General features: G+C 44.8%; 1 protein-coding gene across 1 annotated transcript; it reads left to right on the forward strand.

The window, feature by feature from the left end:
• Positions 1–2,735: 2,735 nt before the first annotated feature.
• Positions 2,736–21,636, forward strand: RABEPK (Rab9 effector protein with kelch motifs). Its single transcript, XM_021691134.2, has 8 exons — positions 2,736–2,760; positions 4,698–4,756; positions 7,431–7,588; positions 10,847–10,999; positions 15,074–15,235; positions 17,787–17,936; positions 20,628–20,777; positions 21,260–21,636. The coding sequence occupies exons 2-8, from the start codon at positions 4,704–4,706 to the stop codon at positions 21,550–21,552; spliced, it is 1,119 nt and encodes a 372-aa protein (XP_021546809.2). The 5' UTR covers positions 2,736–2,760; positions 4,698–4,703; the 3' UTR covers positions 21,553–21,636.
• Positions 21,637–22,795: the final 1,159 nt, after the last annotated feature.

The following is a 22,795-nucleotide window of genomic DNA, read 5'->3' on the forward strand; positions in this document are numbered from 1 at the left end:
GAGGTCATCAGCATCATTGCTTCCCTTGTTGATAAGTCAGTGAATGAACAGGTAGGATGGTATCCCCTTCCAGCGAAAACAGGTGGCAGTCCTCACATTACCAAACCATCTTGTGAACTCCCCTCTGTGGCCCCATCTCATTCAGTGAACCTCACTCTTGATATACACAGCAGAAAGAAATAAGGGAAGCATCCTTCAGAGTGTTGAGTGACCTCTTAGAAGAGGTGATAGACACATTGGTCATTTATTTTGGAAACTGTATAGAACTTGCTAACTGGAATGTATTCTTAGTCTTCCTTGGGCAAAGGAGGAAATCTAGGCTCCTGGTTCTGCCATTTATGTAGGCTAATCATTTTAAGTTCTCTGGGCCTCCATTTCCATTTTTAAAATAGATCTCAAAAGTTCCTTCCAGCAATTTCTGAAATGTGATTTCTAGTATAAAGCATAGGTCTTACAAAGAAAACTGGTCACTATTTTGCCCACAAACCTCTTCCAGTTTTTCTTATGTACAACTCCAGTTTGGCATCTTGAAATGGAGCTAGCCAAAAGACACAGGGTCCATCAGAGCATTCTGCAGCTCTGAGCAGAAATCTCCATCTAGATGTGCATGGACATAGGGCAGAGCCAACCTAGCCTTCATTTTCTTTCCTGAAGGAGAGCAGAATTACTGAATACTTTTTTTTTTTTTTAAGATTTTATTTATTTGAGAGAGACAGAGATAGCAAGAGAGAGCACGAGCAGGGATAAGAGGGAGAAGCAGCCTCCCCACTTAGCAGGGAGCCTGACACAGGGCTCGATCCCTGGACCCTGGGATCATAACCTGAGCTGAAGGCAGACGTTTAACCAACTGAGCCACCCACTCACTCGCCCCCAGAATTACTGAATACTCCTAAAATCCTCTGTGGCAGACAGCAATGGAGATTTTTCCATTAAAATGGGAACTCATAGGGGCGCCTGGGTGGCTCAGTCGTTAGGCGTCTGCCTTAGGCTCAGGTCATGATCCCAGGGTCCTGGGATCGAGCCCCGCATCGGGCTCCCTGCTCCACGGGAAGCCTGCTTCTCCCTTTCCCGCTCCCCCTGCTTGTGTTCCCTCTTTCTGTGTGTCTCTCTCTGTCAGATAGGTAAAATCTTTAAAAAAAAAAAAAAGGGAACTCAAAAAGACTCCAGGTGTTTGAAAAGCAGTTTGTTTTTTGTTTTTTTTTAAGATTTTATTTATTTATTTGACAGAGAGAGACACAGCGAGAGAGGGAACACAAGCAGGGGGAGTGGGAGAGGGAGAAGCAGGCTTCCCGCAGAGCAGGGAGCCCGGTGCGGGGCTCGATGCGGGGCTCGATGCGGGGCTCGATGCGGGGCTCGATGCGGGGCTCGATGTGGGGCTCGATCCCAGGACCCTGGGATCATGACCTGAGCCCAAGGCAGACGCTTAACAAGTGAGCCACCCAGGCGCCCCAAGACTCCAGGTGTTTGAAAGAGGATATCTGAGCAGTGAGGAGAGCTGCAGACCTCAAATTCCACTTTGTCAATAAATTCCTGTTATAATTTCAAGAACTGGTATTCAAGGTATTACTATCCCCATTCTAGAGATGAGGAAACTGGGGCTCAGAGAAGTTAATGGACTTGCCAAATGTCAGGGTTACATGGTTAGTGCTGGAGCCTGGATTTGAACCCAAGCATGTCTGTCTGGTTCCCACTAGGGTATCATGGCTCTATTACTTGAGGAGCTCCTCTGGTCTCTTTCCTTAGCTTTTTCTTCTATTTCCTAAGACACAACAACTGGCCTCAGTCTTCCCAAATAATTGTGGGGTTCCTGGAACATAGACATGGGTGAGCCACCTCTCCATTTTCGGGAAAGCTTCAGGGAACCTATGGTTATGGAGACCAGAGGTAAGGCAAATGAGCAGTCTAACTCAGGACTGGTGTCTAAACTTCATTTATAGCTAGGAATAGCATTACACTCTACAGAAGACCAACTCTGTGCCAGCCACTGAGCACTTTATATTCATTAGCTCATGTCTTCCCCCACCATAACCTTGTGACAGAAATCTTATCAGCTCCATATTCCAGATGGGTGACACTGAAGCCCAGAGAAAGGTAACTTCCCCAAGAATACTCTCATTGATGAACTCCTTGCACTTTTTGCAAATGTACCTAGTTATTTGTTTTTCTGTTTAATCTCTCTCTCTAAGTTAGACTGTAAACTCCAGGAGGCCAGGGGCCACATTTGGTTCGGCATAGTGCCTGCCATAGTCACAAACGCTAATTATGGAGTCAGCTGTTTAAGGCGCCAAAGGTTGAAGTGGCCTAAGGACCGCGCAGGGAGATTTCACACCTAGGAAAGCATCTTTAACTCTCCCTTTCAAAAAACCATTTCCAACAGCCGCTGGAACTGAAAATATCCTAGTCCTGCTGCCGAAGGAATTTGGGTCGTCCAAGTGGACGCCCAACCCCCGGCATTTCGCTTGTAAATCGTTTCCAAGTAGCCCTGGCTTATTCACTCCGCTGGGGAGGACCGGCTCCAGGGACCGCCGGCCTGTTTGGTTCCCGAGACACGCACAGCCGGGCCGACTCTCCGGGCTGGCGACGGGGGGAGCTCTCCCGGTCCCGTTCCAAGGGCGCGCCCTGGAGGCCGGGTCCTGGGAATCGAGAGCCGGAGAGCGGTTGGCCGCCGCCCTCTTCCGGGCCTGGGGGCGGGGCGACGGCCCAAGCCCCGCCCACGTTAGGGGCGGAGCCACAGCCCGGGACCGTCCTAAGCTGCCGCAGGTAATGCGGTCCGGGGCTGGGGTTCTCCGGGCGGTGGGCCTCACGCTATCCTGGGCGGGGGCGGTCGCATCCTTTAGGGTAGTGGCCCCTGACCGGGTGGAGAGCCCTGGGGAGGGCGTGATCGGACTCCGGCCCGGCCACATTGACGGAAAGGAACCAGTCTGTGCTCTCACGACCCTGACTCTTATCCTCTATCGCTGCCACGCGGGGATGGGACTGGGGGATGGGACTGGCAGGGGTGGCTGTAGGAAGTCCCCGCCCATGCGAAGTTTACCCCATTGGGTTTTGGGGACCGCGGCCAGGGGCTTAGGCCAAAGGTTGGATTTATCCATTTATCGCCCAGAAATCTCATCCATTTTCTTTCTTCATTCACTCATCCCTCAGTTCTACTCTAAGCTGAGCCCATTGGTAGGTTCTCTAAATGAATCTGAGAGGCCCACCTCTGTTGGAATTTAGTCTAGAATCTAATCTAGAGACCTTTAAATAGATAATTACATTCAGGGTGATCCCTGCAATGATGGTGGCTTGATAGATAACCTTCAGAGGGAGAAGGAAGTAACTTGAGGATGTAAATGGAAAGCAACAAATCAGGGAAGGTTATACTGAGAAGCGGGGGGGACATTTGAACTGGGCTTTGGACGTTCACTGGGAGTTTCCTAGTTGACAAGAAGGGAAGGGACATTTCAGGTAGGGGAAGTAGCACAAGATGCAAGATATGAAAGGGCCTGCCATGTTAGAAACAACAAATATAGCAAGAATAGCTCACTATAGCAAGAAACTGTGGAGCTGAGTTCCTGAGAAGAAGGTTGAGTCCAGAAGGATTTCAATGCCATGCTGAGGCCAGGATTTATCCCAGAGTTCAGTATTTCCCAGCCTTTTAAAATATTTTGTTTGGAGTGCCTGGGTGGCACAGTCCGTTAAGCCTTCAACTCTTGGTTTCCAGCTGGGGTGGTGATCTCTGGAGTGGTAGGATCCAGCCCACTCATCAGACTCCAGGCTGAGTCAGCTTGGGACTCTTTCTCCCTCTCCCTCTGCCCCCCCCCAACAAATAAATCTTTAAAAAATAAATAAAATACTTTATCTTTTGGGGTGCCTGGCTGGCTCAGCTGGAAGAACATGTAACTTTTGATCTCCGGATCATGAGTTTGAGCCCCATGTTTGGTGTAGAGTTTACTAAAAGAAATAGACCTGGAGCGCCTGGGTGGCTCAGTCGTTAGGCGTCTGCCTTCGGTTCAGGTCATGATCCCAGGGTCCTGGGATTGAGCCCCATGTCCTGCTCCCTGCTCAGCAGGGAGTCTGCTTCTCCCTCTCCCCCTGCCCCTGCTTGTGTTCCCGCTCTCGCTGTCTGTCAAATAAATAAATAAAATCTTTTTAAAAAATAATAAACCTTAAAAAAATAAATAAAACATAAAACATTTTATCTTTTGATGAGCGTGAACATTTTATGACCCCTGGAAAAAAAAATTTTAAGATTTTATTTATTTATTTGATAGAGTGAGAGAGAGAGAGAGAGCACACAAGCAGGGGGAGCAGCAGGCAGAGGGAGAGGGAGAAGCAGACACCCTGCTGAGCAGAGAGCCCAATGTGGGGCTCGATCCCAGGACCCCGGGATCATGACATGAGCTGAAGGCAGACGCGTAACTGACTGAGCCACCCAGGCACCAACCCCCCCGAAAATTTTTTTAATTGAAAATCACAGACACACAGAAAACTTTAGCCAAAAACTTCTATAATTGTGTTAATAAAGTTGTGTTATATTTGCCTCCCAAATATAAGTTTATATCAAAGGGTTGGTAATGCTTATTCAAATTAATCGGGCCCTAGAAAGTGGCACATCAAAAGGAAAGTTTTTAAGGGAGGAAGTGACCTGATTTGTTCTGTTTTAGGTGGAAGATAATTATTAATGTCTAAAAAGTAACTTTCTTTCTTATGCATAGGACACCATGAAGCTGCTACCAGTGTTGGAGCCTGGAGGCAAGCCCAGGAAAGCAACATGGTCTGTAAGGAAGGAGTCAGACAGAGAAAAGCATGAGTTTTGTTTCATTTTACATAGTTTACTAACATATTTGATCATCTATGAAAAAGGGTAGGAATGAAACTGTCTGTAGTTGCTGGTAATTAGACTCAAACTGTCTGAAAGGGTCTTCAGAGGAAAGATAGTGGGGCAATAATTATCACAGAGAGATGTTGATTTTATTAAAATCCATTTGCTAGGAAGAGTAAGGCACTGACCATCTGGCATCCTCAGCTCCAACACTGTGTCTTCCCTCAAGCTGTGACTCACTTGTAAGATTTTCAGGGAAGTGGATTTGGATTAAACTGGCCGTACTGTTTCTCGGCCGCTGGCTCAACCAACCCTTTATTCAGCTAACACTGGCCTGGCGGGCAGCTGCTTTGTAGGTGCTGAAGATACAAAGGTGAATAGTCTCGGCGTCACTTGGGCTCCACTGAGCAGGTGATGGTGAGGAATTGTGGTCAGTACTGAAACAGGGCTCACAGAAGGCTTCAGGGAGAAGGCAGTGCTTCTGTAGGACCTTGGAGGAGAGTCTTTCAGTTTGGCTTCCCGGTGTCCCCTCTTATTCTCCAGCCAACATAAATCTGATCCTGGCATTCCCTGGTTTAAAATCCTTTTGTGCCTCTCTGATGTTGTTGTTTTTTTTTTTTTTAAGATTTTATTTATTAATTTGAGAGAGAGAGAGATTGTGAGCACATGAGGAGGGGCGAAGGGGCAGAGGGAGAGGGAGAAGCAGGCTCCCCGCGGAGCAGGGAGCCCAATGCAGGGCTCAACCCCAGGACCCTGAGGATCATCACCCAAGCCCAAGGCAGATGCTTAACCACCTGAGCCACCCAGGCACCCCTTGTGCTTCTTCGATCTTAGGATAAAAAGCAGAGTCCTTAAAATGGCCCATTGGACCTTGCATGATCTGTCCCTGCCTGTCTTTCCAACCTCAAGTACCCTAACTCATCCTTTGTTCTCTTTCTCTTCTTTAACATGCCTTGCACTGCAAACGCAGGTACTGTATGTGCTGGTCTCTACCTGGGGTCACTCTTTCCCTCCATCTTTCATCCCTCTCTTTGCCCCGCTAACTTCCACTCATACTTCAGAGCTCAGTTCAAATGATGTTTCTTCAGGAAGCCTTCTCTGACCGCCTCCTTCTCCCACCTCTCCTTATATAGGGTAAGGTCCCCTTATGATATGTTGTCATGCAATATTTCCCTTGTCCTCCTTTACAGCACAATTAAAATAAAATGGATATTTGTGAAATCATCCGTTTAATGTTTCTCTTCCCAACTAATCTGTAAGGGCTCTGAAGGCAGGAACTTTCTGTCTTATTCACCATGTGTCTGGGTGGCTGTGTGCTCTTGGATAAGTTATTTAACCTTTCTAAGTCTTGGGCCCTCAGTTGTAAAAAGCAGGTGATGTTAATAGTACTATCCTCAAAGGGGTTTTGTGCAGATTAAGGGAAACCAGGATTGTAACAAAGTTAGCAGCAGGCATGGTATGTTGTTAGTAATCATTCAGGTGATAATAGGATGTGTGAATCTGGTCATCAGAAGAGAGATCTGGAAAAGAAATAGAGACTTGGAAATCACTGATGAATATATAGGTGGGTGGTAACTGAAACAAACCATCAGTGCAGATGAACTTGATAGGGTAAGCGAACGTAGAGGAGGGAAGAGAATCCAGGGGTACTGAGGCTCAGGAAACAGCTAGTGGAGTGGAGTCAGAGCCAGGAAACAGAAAAGAGCAGCCAGAAAGATGGGTGGAGAACCAAAAGTAAGGGATGTGGGGAACCAGATAAGGAGAAAGGTATGAGAAGGAAGGAAGAGTCAGGACTACCAAATGCCAGAGAGGTCTAACGAGACAGGGTCTGAAACAGCTACAGAATTTTCTTTTCCAACCAGGAAGTTTGAAGTATGTTTTTAGAGTCAGTGTTCAGAATAACTTTAGAGAGTGGGATGGATGGATCCTATATTTGGTTTTTTCAGAGTCCTAGCTCTGGCTTCCATCAACTCAAGCATTATGAATAATCTGGGAAAGCTCTTAAAATCAATACATCCTGGAGAATATTACTTGACAGTGCCTCGCGGGCTAGTGGCTAAAGAGCGTTAGGACAGTAGATTCCTATGTGAGTGCACCTGAAGCTCTAGCCACCATTTACTGAGCTCTTCCTGCTCTGTTACAAGACCTTTTCTTACCCTTCACGGGTAAGAACTACTGCCATCCTCATTTTACAAACGAGGAAACTAAGGAAGGTTTAGAAAGGTTAAATGACTTCTGAAGGGTCACACATCTCGAAAGCATCTGACCTGGGGCTTGCGCCTGGTCTGCCTGAATTCACAAACCATACTCATGACTCCCATCTCATGCCAGGACACACCACTGAACTTTTCTGGCTGTCAGTTTCCCTGCCCACCCAATGGAGACAGTTACTAGTCCAGTGCATCCCCATTAGGTTAATGTGAGACAAAAGTAGTGACAAAACTGAAAAGTCCAAGGTTATGTGCAAATGGAAGGTAGTGTTATTAATCGGGAAAACACCGCTTTGCTGGATACAACTTAGTGTGTATGTGTGTGTATGAGAGCCCTCATTCTGGGGAGTATTTCATGAGGAGTGGAAAGAACACACCACTGCCCGGGTCTCCTGAATGCATCCTCCCTCTGGCAGGTACACCTTGACCCCCCCTGGAGACAGCCCCTGTGCTCGGGTTGGCCACAGCTGTTCATATTTATCCCCAGTCGGTGACGCCAAGAGAGGGAAGGTCTTCATTGTTGGGGGAGCAGATCCAAACAGGAGCTTCTCAGATGTGCACACCATGGATCTGGGTAAGACCAGCAGATGCGGGGCAGGTGCCTTGTAGCCAGAGAGCAGAGCTGGTGCTACTGGACATGACGAGAGCATTCGTAAGAACACCAGTTGAGGCCAGAGAGCAGGGTTCTCCTCTAAGAAAATGAACATCACTGAGAAGTCCCTAAGGTCTCAGCAGACCTCTAGAACACATCCACCCAACCAATACCTTCTTTTGGGGGGCTACAGAGTCTGTTTAGAGCCCTGGACATCCAACCATTCCTTCATCAAATATTCCTCTGGGAGACAGAGGAAGAGACCCCCTCTTCTATCCACATATCCAATTAATCACCAAGTCCTAAGTCTCTCCATCTTCATCCTTGTCTGTCCATATTGCCTACTACTACAGTCCAAGCATTATTGCTTCTCTATTAGACATTCCAACAGCCTCTTCTCTGGTCTCACTGCTTCCAAGTTTACCCCTGGATGATGCATTTTCTATACCTAGCCGGAGAGTATTCTCTAAAATACAAATCTGACCATGTCACTCCCATGTTTCAAGCCTTTCCCAACTCATTTCTTGGCTCTCCCAAACTCACATTTGCTACACTGAGTATCCTTCAGTTCCTTGGACATGTCTGAATTTCTGATCTCCAAGCCTTTGTACATATTGCTCCATCTGCTTGGAAGGCTCTTCCCTTTCCTTATCACCTGGCTAGTATTCATCTTTCCAATCTCAGATTAATGACCACTTCCATTAGGAAGCTTCGCCTGATACTTCTGGACTAGTTTAGGCACTACCACTGGAAAGGAGAAACCATTCTGTGTTCCTTCTCTACTCATACCTCTCGACACTAGTCTCAGTACTTCATTTCTGGCCCCCAAATGTCTGGGGATCTTTCCCCACACCAAGCAATTCTGCAGCACCTGCTGAGTGTCCTCCAACTCAATTCAGTTCTGACAAGATCCCCCAGGATTTAGCATCAGATCCCACAGGTGAAGGGCTCAGTCCTATACGACTCTCCCACCCCTTCCCTACTCCAGACACTACTTGAAAGTTCAGTTCGTTACCTGTGCTTCTGACCTACCAAGTATAAATCAGAGATTCCCATGATCCCCTCCCCGGGTTCCATTAATTTGCTGGAGTGGCTCACAGAACTTGGGAAAATAGTTTACTTACTAGATCACTGGTTTATTATAAAAGGATATAACTCAGGAACAGCCAGGTGGAAGAGATGCATAGGGCAAGGTATGGGGGAAGGGCACAGAGCTTCCATATCCTCTATAGATACACCATCCTACCAGCACCTCCATGTGTTTACCAACCTGGATGCTTTCCAAACTCCTTCTTCTGGGTTTTTTTGGAGGCTTCTTTACATAGGAATGATTGATTAAATTACTGGCCATTGGTGATTGATTCAACCTCTAGCCCCTCTACCCTTCCCAGAGGTGGGGGTGGGAGGCTGGGGCTGAAAGTCCCAACCTTCTGATCATATGGTTGGTTCCCCTGGCAACCAGCCTCCATCCTTAGGGCTTTCCAGAAGTCCCCCCATAAACATAAACCCAGGTATGGTTGACAGGAGCTTGTTACATAAGACACCTTTTTCAATCTTATAATTTGGGAAATTCCAAGGGTTTTAAGAGCTCTGTGCCTGGAACTGACAAAGATAACATATATATTTCTTAATATAAATCACAATGTCATAACCCGTCCTCTATATTTCCATAGTAATCTTCACTTTCCCATTCCCCCTTCACAACCCTTATCACATGTGATTGTATCTTGTCTGTCTTCCCCACAAGAGTATAAGCTCCTTGGAAACAAGGAACATAGTTATATTATTCACCATTCATTGTATCCCCAGCCACTACCACAGTGCCTGGCACAGAGTATGTGCTTTTTAAAAAATTAATTTTTTTTTTTTAAGAGAGAGAGAGTGAGGGCACAAACAGAAGGGGGGGGGGCAGAGAGAGAGGGCAAGAGAGATTCTTTAAGCAGGCTCCGTGCTCTGAGCTCAGAGCCCCGCTCGGGGCCCAATTTCCTGTCCTTGAGATCATGACCTGAGCCAAAATCAAGAGTCAGATGCTTAACCCACTGAGCCACCTAGGTGCCCCCAGAGTAGGTGCTTTTTAAGTATTTGGGTGGATAGATTGATGGATGAATGAATGAATGAAGAAGGAATGAATGGTGACCACTCTGTGCTATACACAATGGGCTGAAGAAAACCAGTGGCCCACATATACGTTTTGTTAGGTCCATGTCACGTTGCTGTTACCGTTTTAATCTAAGTTGTTCACCAACTGAATGTGCAAGGGTCTACATATAAAAATGGAAATGGTTTGGCTTCTCCTGATAATTCTGGGAGATCTGACATCTTAGGCCTCCATGTCTACATGGCGACAGTAGAGATGCTGCTTCTCAGTGGGGTTCTCATCCCTCAATTTGCCACGTTCCCTCCTACATAGGCATTTGAATTTCTACACCCGGCAGTAGGAAATCAAAGGCAAGTGAAATCTCTTCCAGCCCTCAAGAAACTCACTGTCTAGTTCATGTACATCTTTGGTGGGACCTAGTACTAGCTTTGTGACCCTGGCTAACCTGTCTAAACCGTCTGGGCTTCAGTGTCCTGTAAAATGGGGATAATAACTTACTCCCCTTGGCGTTTGTGAACCTGTTTGAGCCAGAAATTGTTTAGTTGCAGGTAATAGAAACTCTCTTAAACTGGAAAAAAAAGGGGGGGGAAGAATCCAAACATAGGAAACACAGCCTAGCCTCAGGAAAGAGCAGAAATACGAATTGGAAAGCCATCAGAAACCATCTACCTTCTCCCTCACTCTCTCTGGGGAGATCTGCTTCTTTATGTAGATGTTTCTTTTCTCTTCTCCATACTTTGGCTTTAGCTGCTTCTCCACATATGATAGAAGAAATCCAGAAATCTGTTTGAATTCCAACTTCTCTGGAAGGAGGATCTGATTGACCCATTTTGGGTCAAGTGACTACCTTTGACCCAATCAAAGCCAAGGTGCTGTAGTAAAAATAGGTCTTCTGCGATCTCTACCCCCGGGGTTGGGAGAACGGGGACAGTTTCCCTAGAGGAGGGTTTCTGGACTAGGCAGACAGCCCCTGAAGTTCTATTACAGAACTTTTTAGAATTTGATCATATTCCCTGTTAGTGACCTGATGGTTGTTCACTTATGCCTTTGACCCTTTTCTCCTCACTACTGTCCCCCAAGGCTGTCAACTGATAGAAGCAATTGGCAGCTCCAATGCAGGGGCTGAGTGAAATGTCTTCTAGGAACACACCGGTGGGATTTGGCTGCCGCGGAGGGCCTTTTGCCCCGTTACGAGCATGCCAGCTTCATTCCCTCTTGTGCACCTCATACCATCTGGGTGTTTGGAGGTGCTGACCAGTCAGGAAATCGAAATTGCCTACAAGTTCTGAATCCTGGTAAGTAGCCAAAAGTTATTTTTATTTACCTAAATAAAGAAATAAATCCGATTCCATTTCCTGGAACAAAACTCATTTGGATTGTCCTGAATAATTCATTTAACTTTGCTGACCTCATAGAAAATAAGAATTTTTATTTTTTATTTTTTTTAAGGATTTTATTTATTTGGGAGAGAAAGCGAGAGAGCACGAGAGGGGGAGAGGGCTAGAGAGAGAGGGAGAAGCAGACCCCCCCCAATGAGCAGGGAGCCCGATGTGGGGCTCGATCCCAGGACCCTGAGATCATGACCCGAGCCGAAGGCGGACGCTTAACTGACTAAGCCACCCAGGTGCCTGAAAATAGGAATTTTAACTTCTGGAAGAATATGAAAATAACAGAATTACATCCCCACCCCGCCCCCACCCCCTGCACCCCATAACATGTCCAATTATCAACTTCTTAAAACCCAAAGCTGGAAGAAACTTCAAAGAACAGCTATGCCAAGTGGGTGACCCAAGTCCAGGGGAAGTGAGTTTCCTAAAGTCACCAGGGAGTCAGTGACTAAACCAGCCGAGAACCTGTTACCTAGATCAGGGGGTCTCAGGTGGGGGCAATTGTGTCCCCCAGGGGACATTTGGCCACGTTTGGACACATTTTTGGTGATCAAGCTCCGGGCTTGGGGGGCTGCTACTGGCATCTAGTGGGCAGAGGCCAGAGATGCTGCTATCCATCCTGTAAGACACAGGACAGCACCCCATAATAGCGAATTATCTAGGCTCAAATGCCGGTAGTGCCAAAGTTAAGAAACCCTGACCTAGATCCTCCTTTTATGTTTCTTTTAGCCAAACAGTGCAAAGTTCCTGCCAGGTTTTTATCACAGATGAAGCAGTTTAAGAACAGCTCTCCTGAGAGGATGTTCTTGAACCACCATGGGAGGTGGATTTGTCTTTTTGCTAAAAATTGTAGTTAAAAATTTTTTTGTTGTTTTCTCTTTATAAACATAATTCATTGTAAAATATTTGAAAAGTGTAAAGTGGACAAAAGACATCCACGATCCTGTGACATTCAGGCTATTGATAACCTCTCTGTATACTTCCTTTCTTTTATTTCTCTGCATTTCTGTAAGTCTGAGTTCATACTATTTCACTCCTACACTATTGTACCTTTTTCCTTTGAATTTCATAATTACTGTAGAAATGGTTTCCTATTAACTTTGCTTTAACATCGCTTTTAATGGCTTCATGATAGTCCATTTTGTGATAATACCGTAATTTAGTTTGTTTTCAGATTTTTGCCATTGTAAATAACAAAAGTGTGAACATCTTTGTTCAGAAGTCTTTGACAATTATTTGCTTAGAATTCATGCCCAGAACTAAAAAACTTTTGATTTGGGCGCCTGGGTGGCTCAGTTGGTTGGGCGACTGCCTTCGGCTCAGGTCATGATCCTGGAGTCCCGGGATCGAGTCCCACATCGGGCTCCCTGCTCAGCAGGGAGTCTGCTTCTCCCTCTGACCCTCCTCCCTCTCCTGCTCTCTGTCTCTCATTCTCTCTCTCTCAAATAAATAAATAAAATCTTTAAAAAAAAAAAAAAAGAAAAAAAAAACTTTTGATACATGCTACCCAATTGCTCTCCAGAATTTTCCAACTGCTCTCTTCAGCTATGATCAGTAGTGAATTTTCACTCCTGACTGGCACTGAATTTATCTTTTTTTAAAATATTTTATTTATTAATTTTAATGGGGCTTGAACTCACAACCGGGGGCTTGAACATGGGGCTCAAACTCACATGGGCTTGAACTCACAACCCTGAGATCAAGACCTGAGCTGAAATCAAGAGTCGGATGCTTAACCAACTGAGCCATCCAGGTGCCCCAAGATTTTGTTTTTAAGTAATCTCTGTGCCCAATGTGGGGCTTGACCTCACAACCCTGAGATCCAAGAGTCGCATGGTCTACCTGACTGAGCCAGCCAGACACCCCTTAATTTATCATTTTTAAACACTGCTGATTTGATAGGCCAACAAATTTGTATCTATCTATCTATTTATTTATTTATTTATATTTTTAAAGGTTTTATTTATTTATTTGACAGAGAGAGACACAGCGAGAGAGGGAACACAAGCAGGAGGAGTGGGAGAGGGAGAAGCAGGCTTCCCATGGAGCAGGGAGCCCGATGCGGGGCTCGATCCCAGGACCCTGGGATCATGACCTGAGCCGAAGGCAGACGCTTAACGACTGAGCCACCCAGGCGCCCCTGTATCTATTTATTTAAATATACATTTTGTTAACGATTAGCACCCTTGACATTTTACACATGACAGTCAGCTCTTGCCCAGTGCTCTCTCAATCAGATGCTTGTTTGCAAACAGTTGGTCTTTCATCACATTGGGATAGTCATAGTTCTTACCTTGTTAAGTTTGGCAAGGATTTAAATTTACTCAATGCCTGGCACACAGTTAATGCTCGCTAATTGTCGTTGTGGTTGATATAGCTATGGTTTGGCAGATGGAAATCAGTTCTGGATCCCTGGCCTGTTGATTTTCAATGATGGCATCCATTTGAATAAAATACAGAGAATTTGGGAAGCCTCTGTCAGAGGAGTTGATTTGCTACCAGATCCCTTTCCTCTCCTAGAAAGTATAATTTGACACCATGCCCGAGAAATATGAAAAATGTGAATCGTTAGCTATTTTGTTACTAAGTCCAGTCTGTCAAATGGCTTGGGACTCCTTTGTGACTATTTGTGCTAGTGTTTTGACTTGGGAGCGACACAGTCTCAGGATCTTCTGATCCCCGAGGTTGTGCACCTTCTAACTCCCCTTAAGATCCAAAAGCTCCCCAAGATCCATAGCTCTAGAGAGAATTACATTTTGCTTTGGATATAGGCTGAGACTTGTTTCGTCTCGAGGTTCATGTTTGAGTCCCATACATATTACAGATGCTTCCTGTGGCACTCTGTATATGCTGAATGAAGACCTTTACAAAAGGCACAGAATTGCCCAGGCAAGAAATAATTCCTGGTGTGCTGTGGTGGCGCGAGTGTGGGAGTCTTGACAGATCTGAGTTCAAACCTCTGCTCTGCTACTCACAAGCGCTGTGACCTGGGGGGAAGGATTTAAATTTTCTGAGCTTCAGTTCCCTCATCTGCAAAATGAGGATGCTCTCTAGCCACCTCCTAGAGTTAAGTGGGGATGATAGACAGAATGCTAAGGACAGTGATTCTGCACAAGGAAGGTGCTTGATTAATGCATCTGTTTCTATAAAACTCCTGCTGTATTCTAAAAAGAGAGAAGCTTCTTTGCACCTCCCCCAGGTGGCTAAATTTTATTCTCAAGTCAGAAGAGTGGAAAATACGTAGATCTTGGTGTTATCCAAATGGAATCTGAATCCCAACTCAGCCATTTATTAGCCATGTCACTTTATTTTATTTAAGATTTTATTTTTTAAGTGAATCTCTACATCCAGCATGGGGCTCAAATTCACAACCCCAAGATCAAGAGTTGCACACTCCACTGACTGAGGCAGCCAGGCGCCCTTAGCCATGTCACTTTAAACAAATGACTTCATCTGTCTCTGCTTCAGTTCCCTTATCTGTAAAATGGAGAAACTAATATCTACTTAGCACATACTATTTAGAAGGAGCTATTATTATTACTGCTGACACTGTGATTGCTTTGTCTATTTTCTTTTAATGGCCACGTGTTCTGGGAAATTGGGCACATTTAGTTCTAGCCTCTAGTGGGGAGAATTTTAGCAGGTGTTGGGCTCCTCCCCCCCCCAGGGCAGGGAAGTGAACAAAGGAGAAGAGCATTTAGAGAGGATGTTTGAAGGAAGATCTCCAAAAACAAATCAACCTCATTCTTAATTGTGTGTGTGACTTTTCAATCTTGGGGATTTGACTCAATCTGGGAAAATTTTCAGTATCCCCTGCTACCCCGCCTTGACTTCGCTGGCACAAGAACCCTACTTACCTGGACCTCTGCTGTCCCGGTTGGGGTTGGGGGTGTGGAAGGTAACCCTGCCTAGCCTCAGAGTCAAGATCAGAGGTCCATCAGCCTGGATATTTTAGGTGCCTGCCTTCTCTCTCTGGACCAGAAACGAGGACTTGGACCATGCCAGAGGTGACCAGCCCTCCACCATCTCCAAGAACATTTCACACATCCTCTGCAGCCATTGGAAACCAGCTGTATGTCTTTGGGGGCGGAGAGAGAGGTGCCCAGCCTGTGCAGGATGTGAAGCTGCATGTGTTTGACGCAAGTATGGACTGGCGGGTCCCTTGGGGCTGCCACTTAACCAGGTCAGAGCCACCCCAGCCTACAGCTTACCTGATGTAGGAGGCAGGGGATAGAAAATGACACTTTGTCTGAGTGTCTCACTTCTAGATGTCTTCGACGTGTCCCTTAGCTAATATGTTCCTCCCACAGCAACATGTGCATTTAAAAAGGTATAAATGATCAATTTAAAATATTTAAACAGCGTAATTTATAAAGCAAAAAAAGTGAAAGTTTCCCCTTTAGCCTTTCCTTCCCCCTCCCCAAACAGAGGGAAAAACTCTTAGCAGTTCCTGATGTCTCCTTCCAGACTTGCCTATGCATTTCTAAATCATACTTATATGTGTAAATGGACATTTATGAATTTTCTGTGAACTTTGAAATGATATAGAAACCTTAAAACACATACATGGGATCAGATTATAAATACTGTTCTACAGCTTACTTAGGCAGGGGTGAGGCTAAATCTCAGGAGCTGAAAGCATGTATTTCAAAGCCACCTAGCCTGGATGCAGGACCAGGTCTGACACATACTTTCTGCATTACTTTTGATTAGTTAATCTCTCTAGGTCTTAGTTTGCTGATCTGTAAAATAGAAATAGTAATAGTGCCTACTAAAAAGAGCTGGAAAGATTAAATGAGATAATATGATATAGTGCCTAGCACAGTGCCTGGCATATAGGGAGCACCTCAGGAATATGAACTGTTAACAGTCCCTCCATTTAATAACACATCATGGATGTCTTCTAAGTCAGTACCAATTTCCTTGCAGAGCATATCCTGTGGGTATTCCTTATTCATTCATTCATTCATTTTCCTACTGATTGGCTTTTTGCTGACAGTGTTGCAGTGAACATATACATTAATTTTTTATGTATTACAAACATTTATATGGAGGAGATGGAGTGGAATTACTGGGTGAAAATGATGCAAACATTTAGAATTATGAGACCTCTTGCCAGGATTTTGTGTAAGGAGCATTTATTTGCATTTCTTCCTCTTACTAGTGGGCATTTATGAATAACAATTTACAAATAACATGTGACAAAAATAGTTTTCATGTGTGTTTTTCACGAGAGATGCAGCCCTTTTTTTGAGAAGATGTAATAAGCAAAATTTCAAACTTACAAAGTAAAATTGGAAGAATGAAGACACATCACAGTATGACTTTTCTCTTTCCTGAAAGAATGGGCTTTGCAAATCTTTTAAGGCAGTTTTTAAAATGTTAAATAATGTTGGTTTTGAATACATGAAACTCTAAGGAATGAGGAAGAAAATGTATGTATACATATGTATACTCTATGTACATATATATATAATACTATCACTCCCAAAGTATTAAGATCTCAGTGTGTTTCCATCCAATCTTTTTATTTTTTTTTTAATAGCAGAGATGGGGCACCTGGCTGGCTCAGTTGGTAGAGCATGGCACTCATTGGAGGTAGAGTTTACTTAATAAAATAAATAAAATCTTTAAAAATAGCAGAGATAATTCTACATGTAATATTGTACCCTATATTTTTCACTTAAGCACTTCTCCTGTGATCATGAAGTCTTCAATATTTTTATTTATTTGTTTGTATTAAGTAGGCTCCACGCCCAATGTAGGGCTTGAACTGACCCTGAGATTAAGAGTCCCATGCACTGTTGACTGAGCCCGCCAGGTGCCTCAATTATCAACATTTTTAGTAAATACACAGTATTCTATCTTGACTGGAGCAATAACAACCAGTCACCTGTTGGTTCACTGAAGCTATTTTCAGTTCTTCTCTATTACAAACAATGCTGTGATGAATGTGTTTGTGCATAAACCTTTTTCAGATTATTTCAAACTGTATTCCTTCGAACAGTGGGGCTCCATGCACAATCTTCAGGCACAAACAGTAATTCTAACACAAACTCTCATGCACTGAGTGCTTCCTCTGAGCCTGTGCTTTATGTACATCATCCCATTTAATCCATACTTTAACCCTGAGAGGTAGGTAGTATCTTTATCCCCATTTTACAACTGTAAAAACTAGAGCTTAAGGAATTCACTGGTGCAAGGCCACAAAGTTATTCAGTGAAATGAGCCAGTTTTAACTCCATGCCCTGTGTTCTGACTCTCACCATATACTGCCACTTTAGCAGGCCCTGCTAACTTCCAAAGTAGTCCTTTTTTCCCCCATGCTTCCAGCAAATCAATTAAAGATATCGTCTTGAAAAAGGAAGACTCTGAAGGCCTGTCAGGGAAGAAGCAGACTCATTCTTTTGAACTCCGGGGTAGTTCCAGGTCAAAGCAAGGAATAGTCTCCTAATGCCCTGTAGAAAGGGCAGGCCTGTTAGGTAGTGAATTCTCCAGCCCCGGAAGTGTTCAGGCCGAGGCTGTACAGGCTGTAGGAGAAGGGAGGCCTGGATTGGGTTGGCACGTTGGAGTGAATGACCCCAAGGTCACTTTCTGCTTTGAGCATCTCTGCTTGCTGGGAAATGAAGCTTGGGTCTGTTTCTCATGTTCTTCCTAGCTTTTTCACCTGATGTCAATGAATTTACTTTTCTAGACACTCTGACCTGGTCACAGCCAGAGACACTTGGAAAACCTCCATCCCCCCGGCATGGTCATGTGATGGTGGCAGCAGGGACAAAGCTCTTCATCCATGGAGGCTTGGCAGGGGACAAATTCTATGATGATCTCCATTGCATTGATATAAGTAAGTAGGGTAGAGGGCATGGGGGCTTGTCTGCTTAAAATTAAATAAAATATGCTTTGATAGAATATAGCTTTGCTCATAAGTGTGGGTACCTTGGCCAGCCAGCAGAATCTTGGCTAGATTTCTGTCAAATGTGGCCTGAATAATAATAATAATACCAATGAAAGCAATCCCTTTCTGAGTACTTGCTATGTACACAGCCATTAATTATCTCTTATGCTTCCAACAACCCTACTCTTTCATTAAAATTCATTATGCTTTGTGTTCCCTGACTGGATTCCCTGGCTGGCATCAATGACTAACCCTATGCCCATGAGGGGCATGGACAACTTCGAGTGTGTCTGGAGGTTGGTGACCAGAATTGCCATGGTAAATGGTTGAAAACACCAGGAAGAAGGGTGCCTCAGTGGCTCAGTCGGTTAAGCATCTGCCTTCGGCTCAAGTCATGATCTCAGGGTCCTGGGATTGAGTCCCACATGGGGCTCTCTGCTCAGCGGGGAGTCTGCTTCTCCTTCTGTGCTCTCCTTCTCTCTCTCAAATAAATAAATCTTAAACACACACACACACACACACCAGGAAGAGGAAAGTTAGGGAGAATATGAGAATTGTCTCTAAAGGTCTGAAGGGCTGATGTGTCATAGAGATCCTCCACTTATTCTGAGTCAGTCTTTCAGACTGTGAGCTTCCTTAGGTCAGGGGCTATGTCTCTTTTGTTTCCCAGTATATTTCCAGCACTTAACACAGTGTCCGGTAGATTGAGGGTGATGAGTGTGTATCTTGAATGGACAAACAAATGAACATCTTTTGTGTTACTTTAGACTACAAGAATTGGAACAGTGGGCAGAAGGCACGAGAACTGCTATGTAGTGTATTGGGCTACCTTGCCCAACAATGGATTCTCTGGTTTGGTGACATCTGAGGCTAGGTGACACTGGCTGGGATTCTTGTTTTGGCTAGGTTGGGTGATCTCCCTTCCAACTCTGAGATGCTGGGCCCCTGCCTTGAATTGACAGATGGAAGATATCTTCACAGAAGTGTTCCTTGCAGTAGTCAACTGGGATTTTATTTTTAAATTATTTATTTTTTATTTTTTTATTTTTTTGAGATTTTATTTATTTGTGAGAGAGAGAATGAGAGACAGAGAACATGAGAGGGAGGAGGGTCAGAGGGAGAAGCAGACTCCCTGCTGAGCAGGGAGCCCGATGTGGGACTCGATCCCGGGACTCCAGGATCATGACCTGAGCCGAAGGCAGTCGCTTAACCAACTGAGCCACCCAGGCGCCCTGTTTATTTTTTAAAAGACTTTATTTTTTCAACAGTGAGAGAGTGAGAGCACGAGCGGGGGGATGGGGGAGGGGCAGAGGGAGAGGGAGAAGCAGGCTCCCTGCTAAGCAGGGACCCAGACACAGGGCTTGATCCCAGGACGCTGGGATCATGACCTGAGCCAAAGGCAGATACTAACCGACTGGGCCACCTGGGCGCCCCTCAACTGGGGTTTTAAGGCATATATATATATATTTTAAAGATTTTATTTATTTATTTGAGAGAGAGAATGAGATAGAGCGTGAGAGGGGGGTGGGTCAGAGAGAGAAGCAGACTCCCTGCTGAGCAGGGAGCCCGACATGGGACTCGATCCCGGGACTCCAGGATCATGACCTGAGCCGAAGGCAGTGGCTTAACCAACTGAGCCACCCAGGCGCCCAAGGCATATATTTTTTTAAGATTTTATTTATTTGACAGAGGGAGACACAGCAAGAGAGGGAACACAAGCAGGGGGAGTGGGAGAGGGAGAAGCAGGCTTCCCGCGGAGCAGGGAGCCCGATGCGGGGCTCGATTCCAGGACCCCGGGATCATGACCTGAGCCGAAGGCAGACGCTTAACTACTGAGCCACCCAGGCACTCCTTAATGCGTATTTTAAAAAAGAAAGTCCTACTCCCTCAGCTGAGGGACTACTTTCTGGCTATTTCTCTTCCTTTCCTACCCTGGTAATTCTCTAAACCTAAAATCCAATAATATCATGCCTCATTTCAATGCTTGTTTGAAAAGATGCAAATATCCTTGCAGAAATAGGTTGGGAGCAGGTGCTTGAGGCAACACCTTACAGTGTGGAGAACACAGGTTCTAGCATCAGACCCGAGTATCAGGCTAGCTGTGCCTCTTGCTGGCTGTTTGATCTTGGACAAGTGTCTCCCTCTTTGATTCTGTTTCTTCACCAGTAAAAAGAGAGTAGGCAGAAGTAATAGCAGTTTCAGAGGACTGTTGTGAGCAAGCAAAATCTTTAAAGTGCCTAGCCAGCACTCATAAAGTTGCTTTCTAAGGAACTGCTAGTATTTAAAACGTGCACACACAGACATGGAACTCAACTCCTCTGGGCTCCAAATTAGTAAATGGTGACAGTCACCAAAGATAATATCCTTTATTCAGAGTGCTCCAAAGACCACTTATATCAGAATCACCTGAGACGCTTGCTAAAACTATAGACTACTGAGGTCCTCCTCCCTCCCTGGACACCCAAACAGAATTTGAAGCTCCCCCAAGTAATTTCTGTGCCCCTTAAACCTTGCTATATTACCTCCCAGAATGCTTAGCGAATGACCTTCAGTGATTGGTTTGCGCCCTGCAGGAGTCTGACAGGTAAGGTGGAGTCCATATTCTAGGTCACATTGTACCCGCTCTCTTTCTCTTGGCAGGTGACATGAAGTGGCAGAAGCTAAGTCCCACTGGGGCATCTCCCACAGGCTGTGCTGCCCACTCAGCTGTGGCTGTGGGGAAACACCTGTATGTCTTTGGAGGGATGACTCCCACAGGAGCCCTGGATACAATGTACCAGTATCACATAGGTGAGCAGGTGTTCACTGTGGGTCTTTAAACAAATGTGACCATTCTTTGAAAAGTATTACAGTGCTTTGGCTTTTCCCTCCACATCTAAATCCAAAGGAATGAAAACCAAACTTCTAGGGAATGAATGACATCATGGAAGCAGTAACACTGCCATTATTTTTTTGTTTTTTGTTTTTCAAGATTTATTTATTTTAGAGAAAGAGAGACAGCAAGAACGGGAGGGGCAAAGGGAGGGGGAGAATCCCAAGCCGACTCCACACTGAGTGCGGAGCCAGATGCAGGGCTCGATCTCACAACCCTGAAAATAGGACCTCAGCCAAAACCAAGAGTCGGATGCCTAACCAGCTGCACCACCCAGGCCCCCCAGATTTTTTTTTTTTTAATTTCCTATTTCTGTTAGGGCTGATACAGCAAATCACTGAGCATTTCTGGAAATGTCTTAACACAGAGTCTTTGTATATTTGTCTTTTCTCTAACATAGAAAAGCAGCATTGGACCTTGCTTAAATTTGATACTTTTCTACCCCCTGGACGATTGGATCATTCCATGTGTGTCATTCCATGGCCAGTGATGTGTACTTCTGAGAAAGAAGATTCAAATTCTGTCACTCTAAACTGTGATACAGAGAAAGGGGAGTCCACCAAAAAAGGAGTGACCCAAGGTGGTGATTTACATGAGGAAAGTCAGACAGACACATTGCTCTGTTTTGTGTTTGGCGGGATGAATACAGAAGGGGAAATCTATAATGACTGTATTGTGACTGTAGTTGACTAATAAATTCTACATTTTTATTAAATCACAAACTTTCAGGAAAGTTAAATGAAACCTTAGCTGTTTTGTACCTCCAAAATATTTTTTGCACTATACATATAGCCCTCTTGCTCTTACCTACTTTGGTAGGTGAAAAAATGGATAGCCCAAGTGCAAAAACCTCTATTAAAAGGGTTTTACCAGCAATACAGCCTAAGTAAGTGTGATTGCTTCAGAATATTGATCACAGAGGAGCACCTGGCTGGCTTAGTCAGTAGAGCATGTGACGCTTGATCTCAGGGTTGTAAATTCAAGCCCCACATTGGGTGTAGAGATTACATAAAATCTTTAAAAAAAAAAATTGACCACCAAAATGTTGCGGAATTAGGCTGTATAAATCAGGGAGTGGACATTTACAGGTTCAAGTGTATCTTTCTAGAATTCAGAGCTGCTCTCCAGAAAGAGGTGCAGCCTGTTGGCATTTGGTACTGAGAGCTGTTGGGGACAGGGATGAAGACTGGCCCTTGTCTTTCCCAGCCACCTGTTAATACCACAGCACACAGCACTGCAGGTCATTTTTAAGGTTTGTATTGAACTTGGCCTGAAGACCTTTGGTATTGCACTCCAGGCTTGTCCAAATGCTTCTGGGGCACTGCAGCAGGGATCTGGGCCTCAGAGTAAAATAATCATGCCGTCAGGTTCCAGTTCTGCCAGTTAGCAAATTAACCCTTCAGCTGGTTGCCCACCTATAAAATATTTATTATCCTTGAGCAGTGTTGGATTTCTTATTAGCACCAGAGAGCCTGCCCTTTATTGATCACACAGAATTATTCATTTAGATCATCCCTTTCCTCAGGGAGCCAATCCAAGTAATCTTGAACCTCTTTTGATACAAATGACTGCCTTTGATCCACAATTGTAGTAGGACTCAAAGTAGTTTCAGGGTCACCATGCTAGATCCCCCTCCAGACCACTAATGATAAATGTCAGAGATGGAGATTCTGACATAGCAGAGGTTTTAAAATACACCTTTATATCCTAAAATCGTAAACTGAATCCAAGTGTATAAAGTTAACATCAGTGATCCATCACTCATAGCAAGTCTTACTTAGAACTCCAGCCACTGCAAAGCATTAGTGATAAAAAGCCACCAGAAAGTTTTAAAGATAAGGGGAAATCAGAAATTTCAAGTATGTTCAAGACAATTCTGCCCTTCGGCACTGTAAAATGGCCCTTGCCTAGGTAAGAATGTTTACCTTTCCTGCCC

This window comes from Neomonachus schauinslandi, chromosome 13 (genome assembly GCF_002201575.2).
Source record: "Neomonachus schauinslandi chromosome 13, ASM220157v2, whole genome shotgun sequence".
NCBI lineage: Eukaryota > Metazoa > Chordata > Mammalia > Carnivora > Phocidae > Neomonachus > Neomonachus schauinslandi.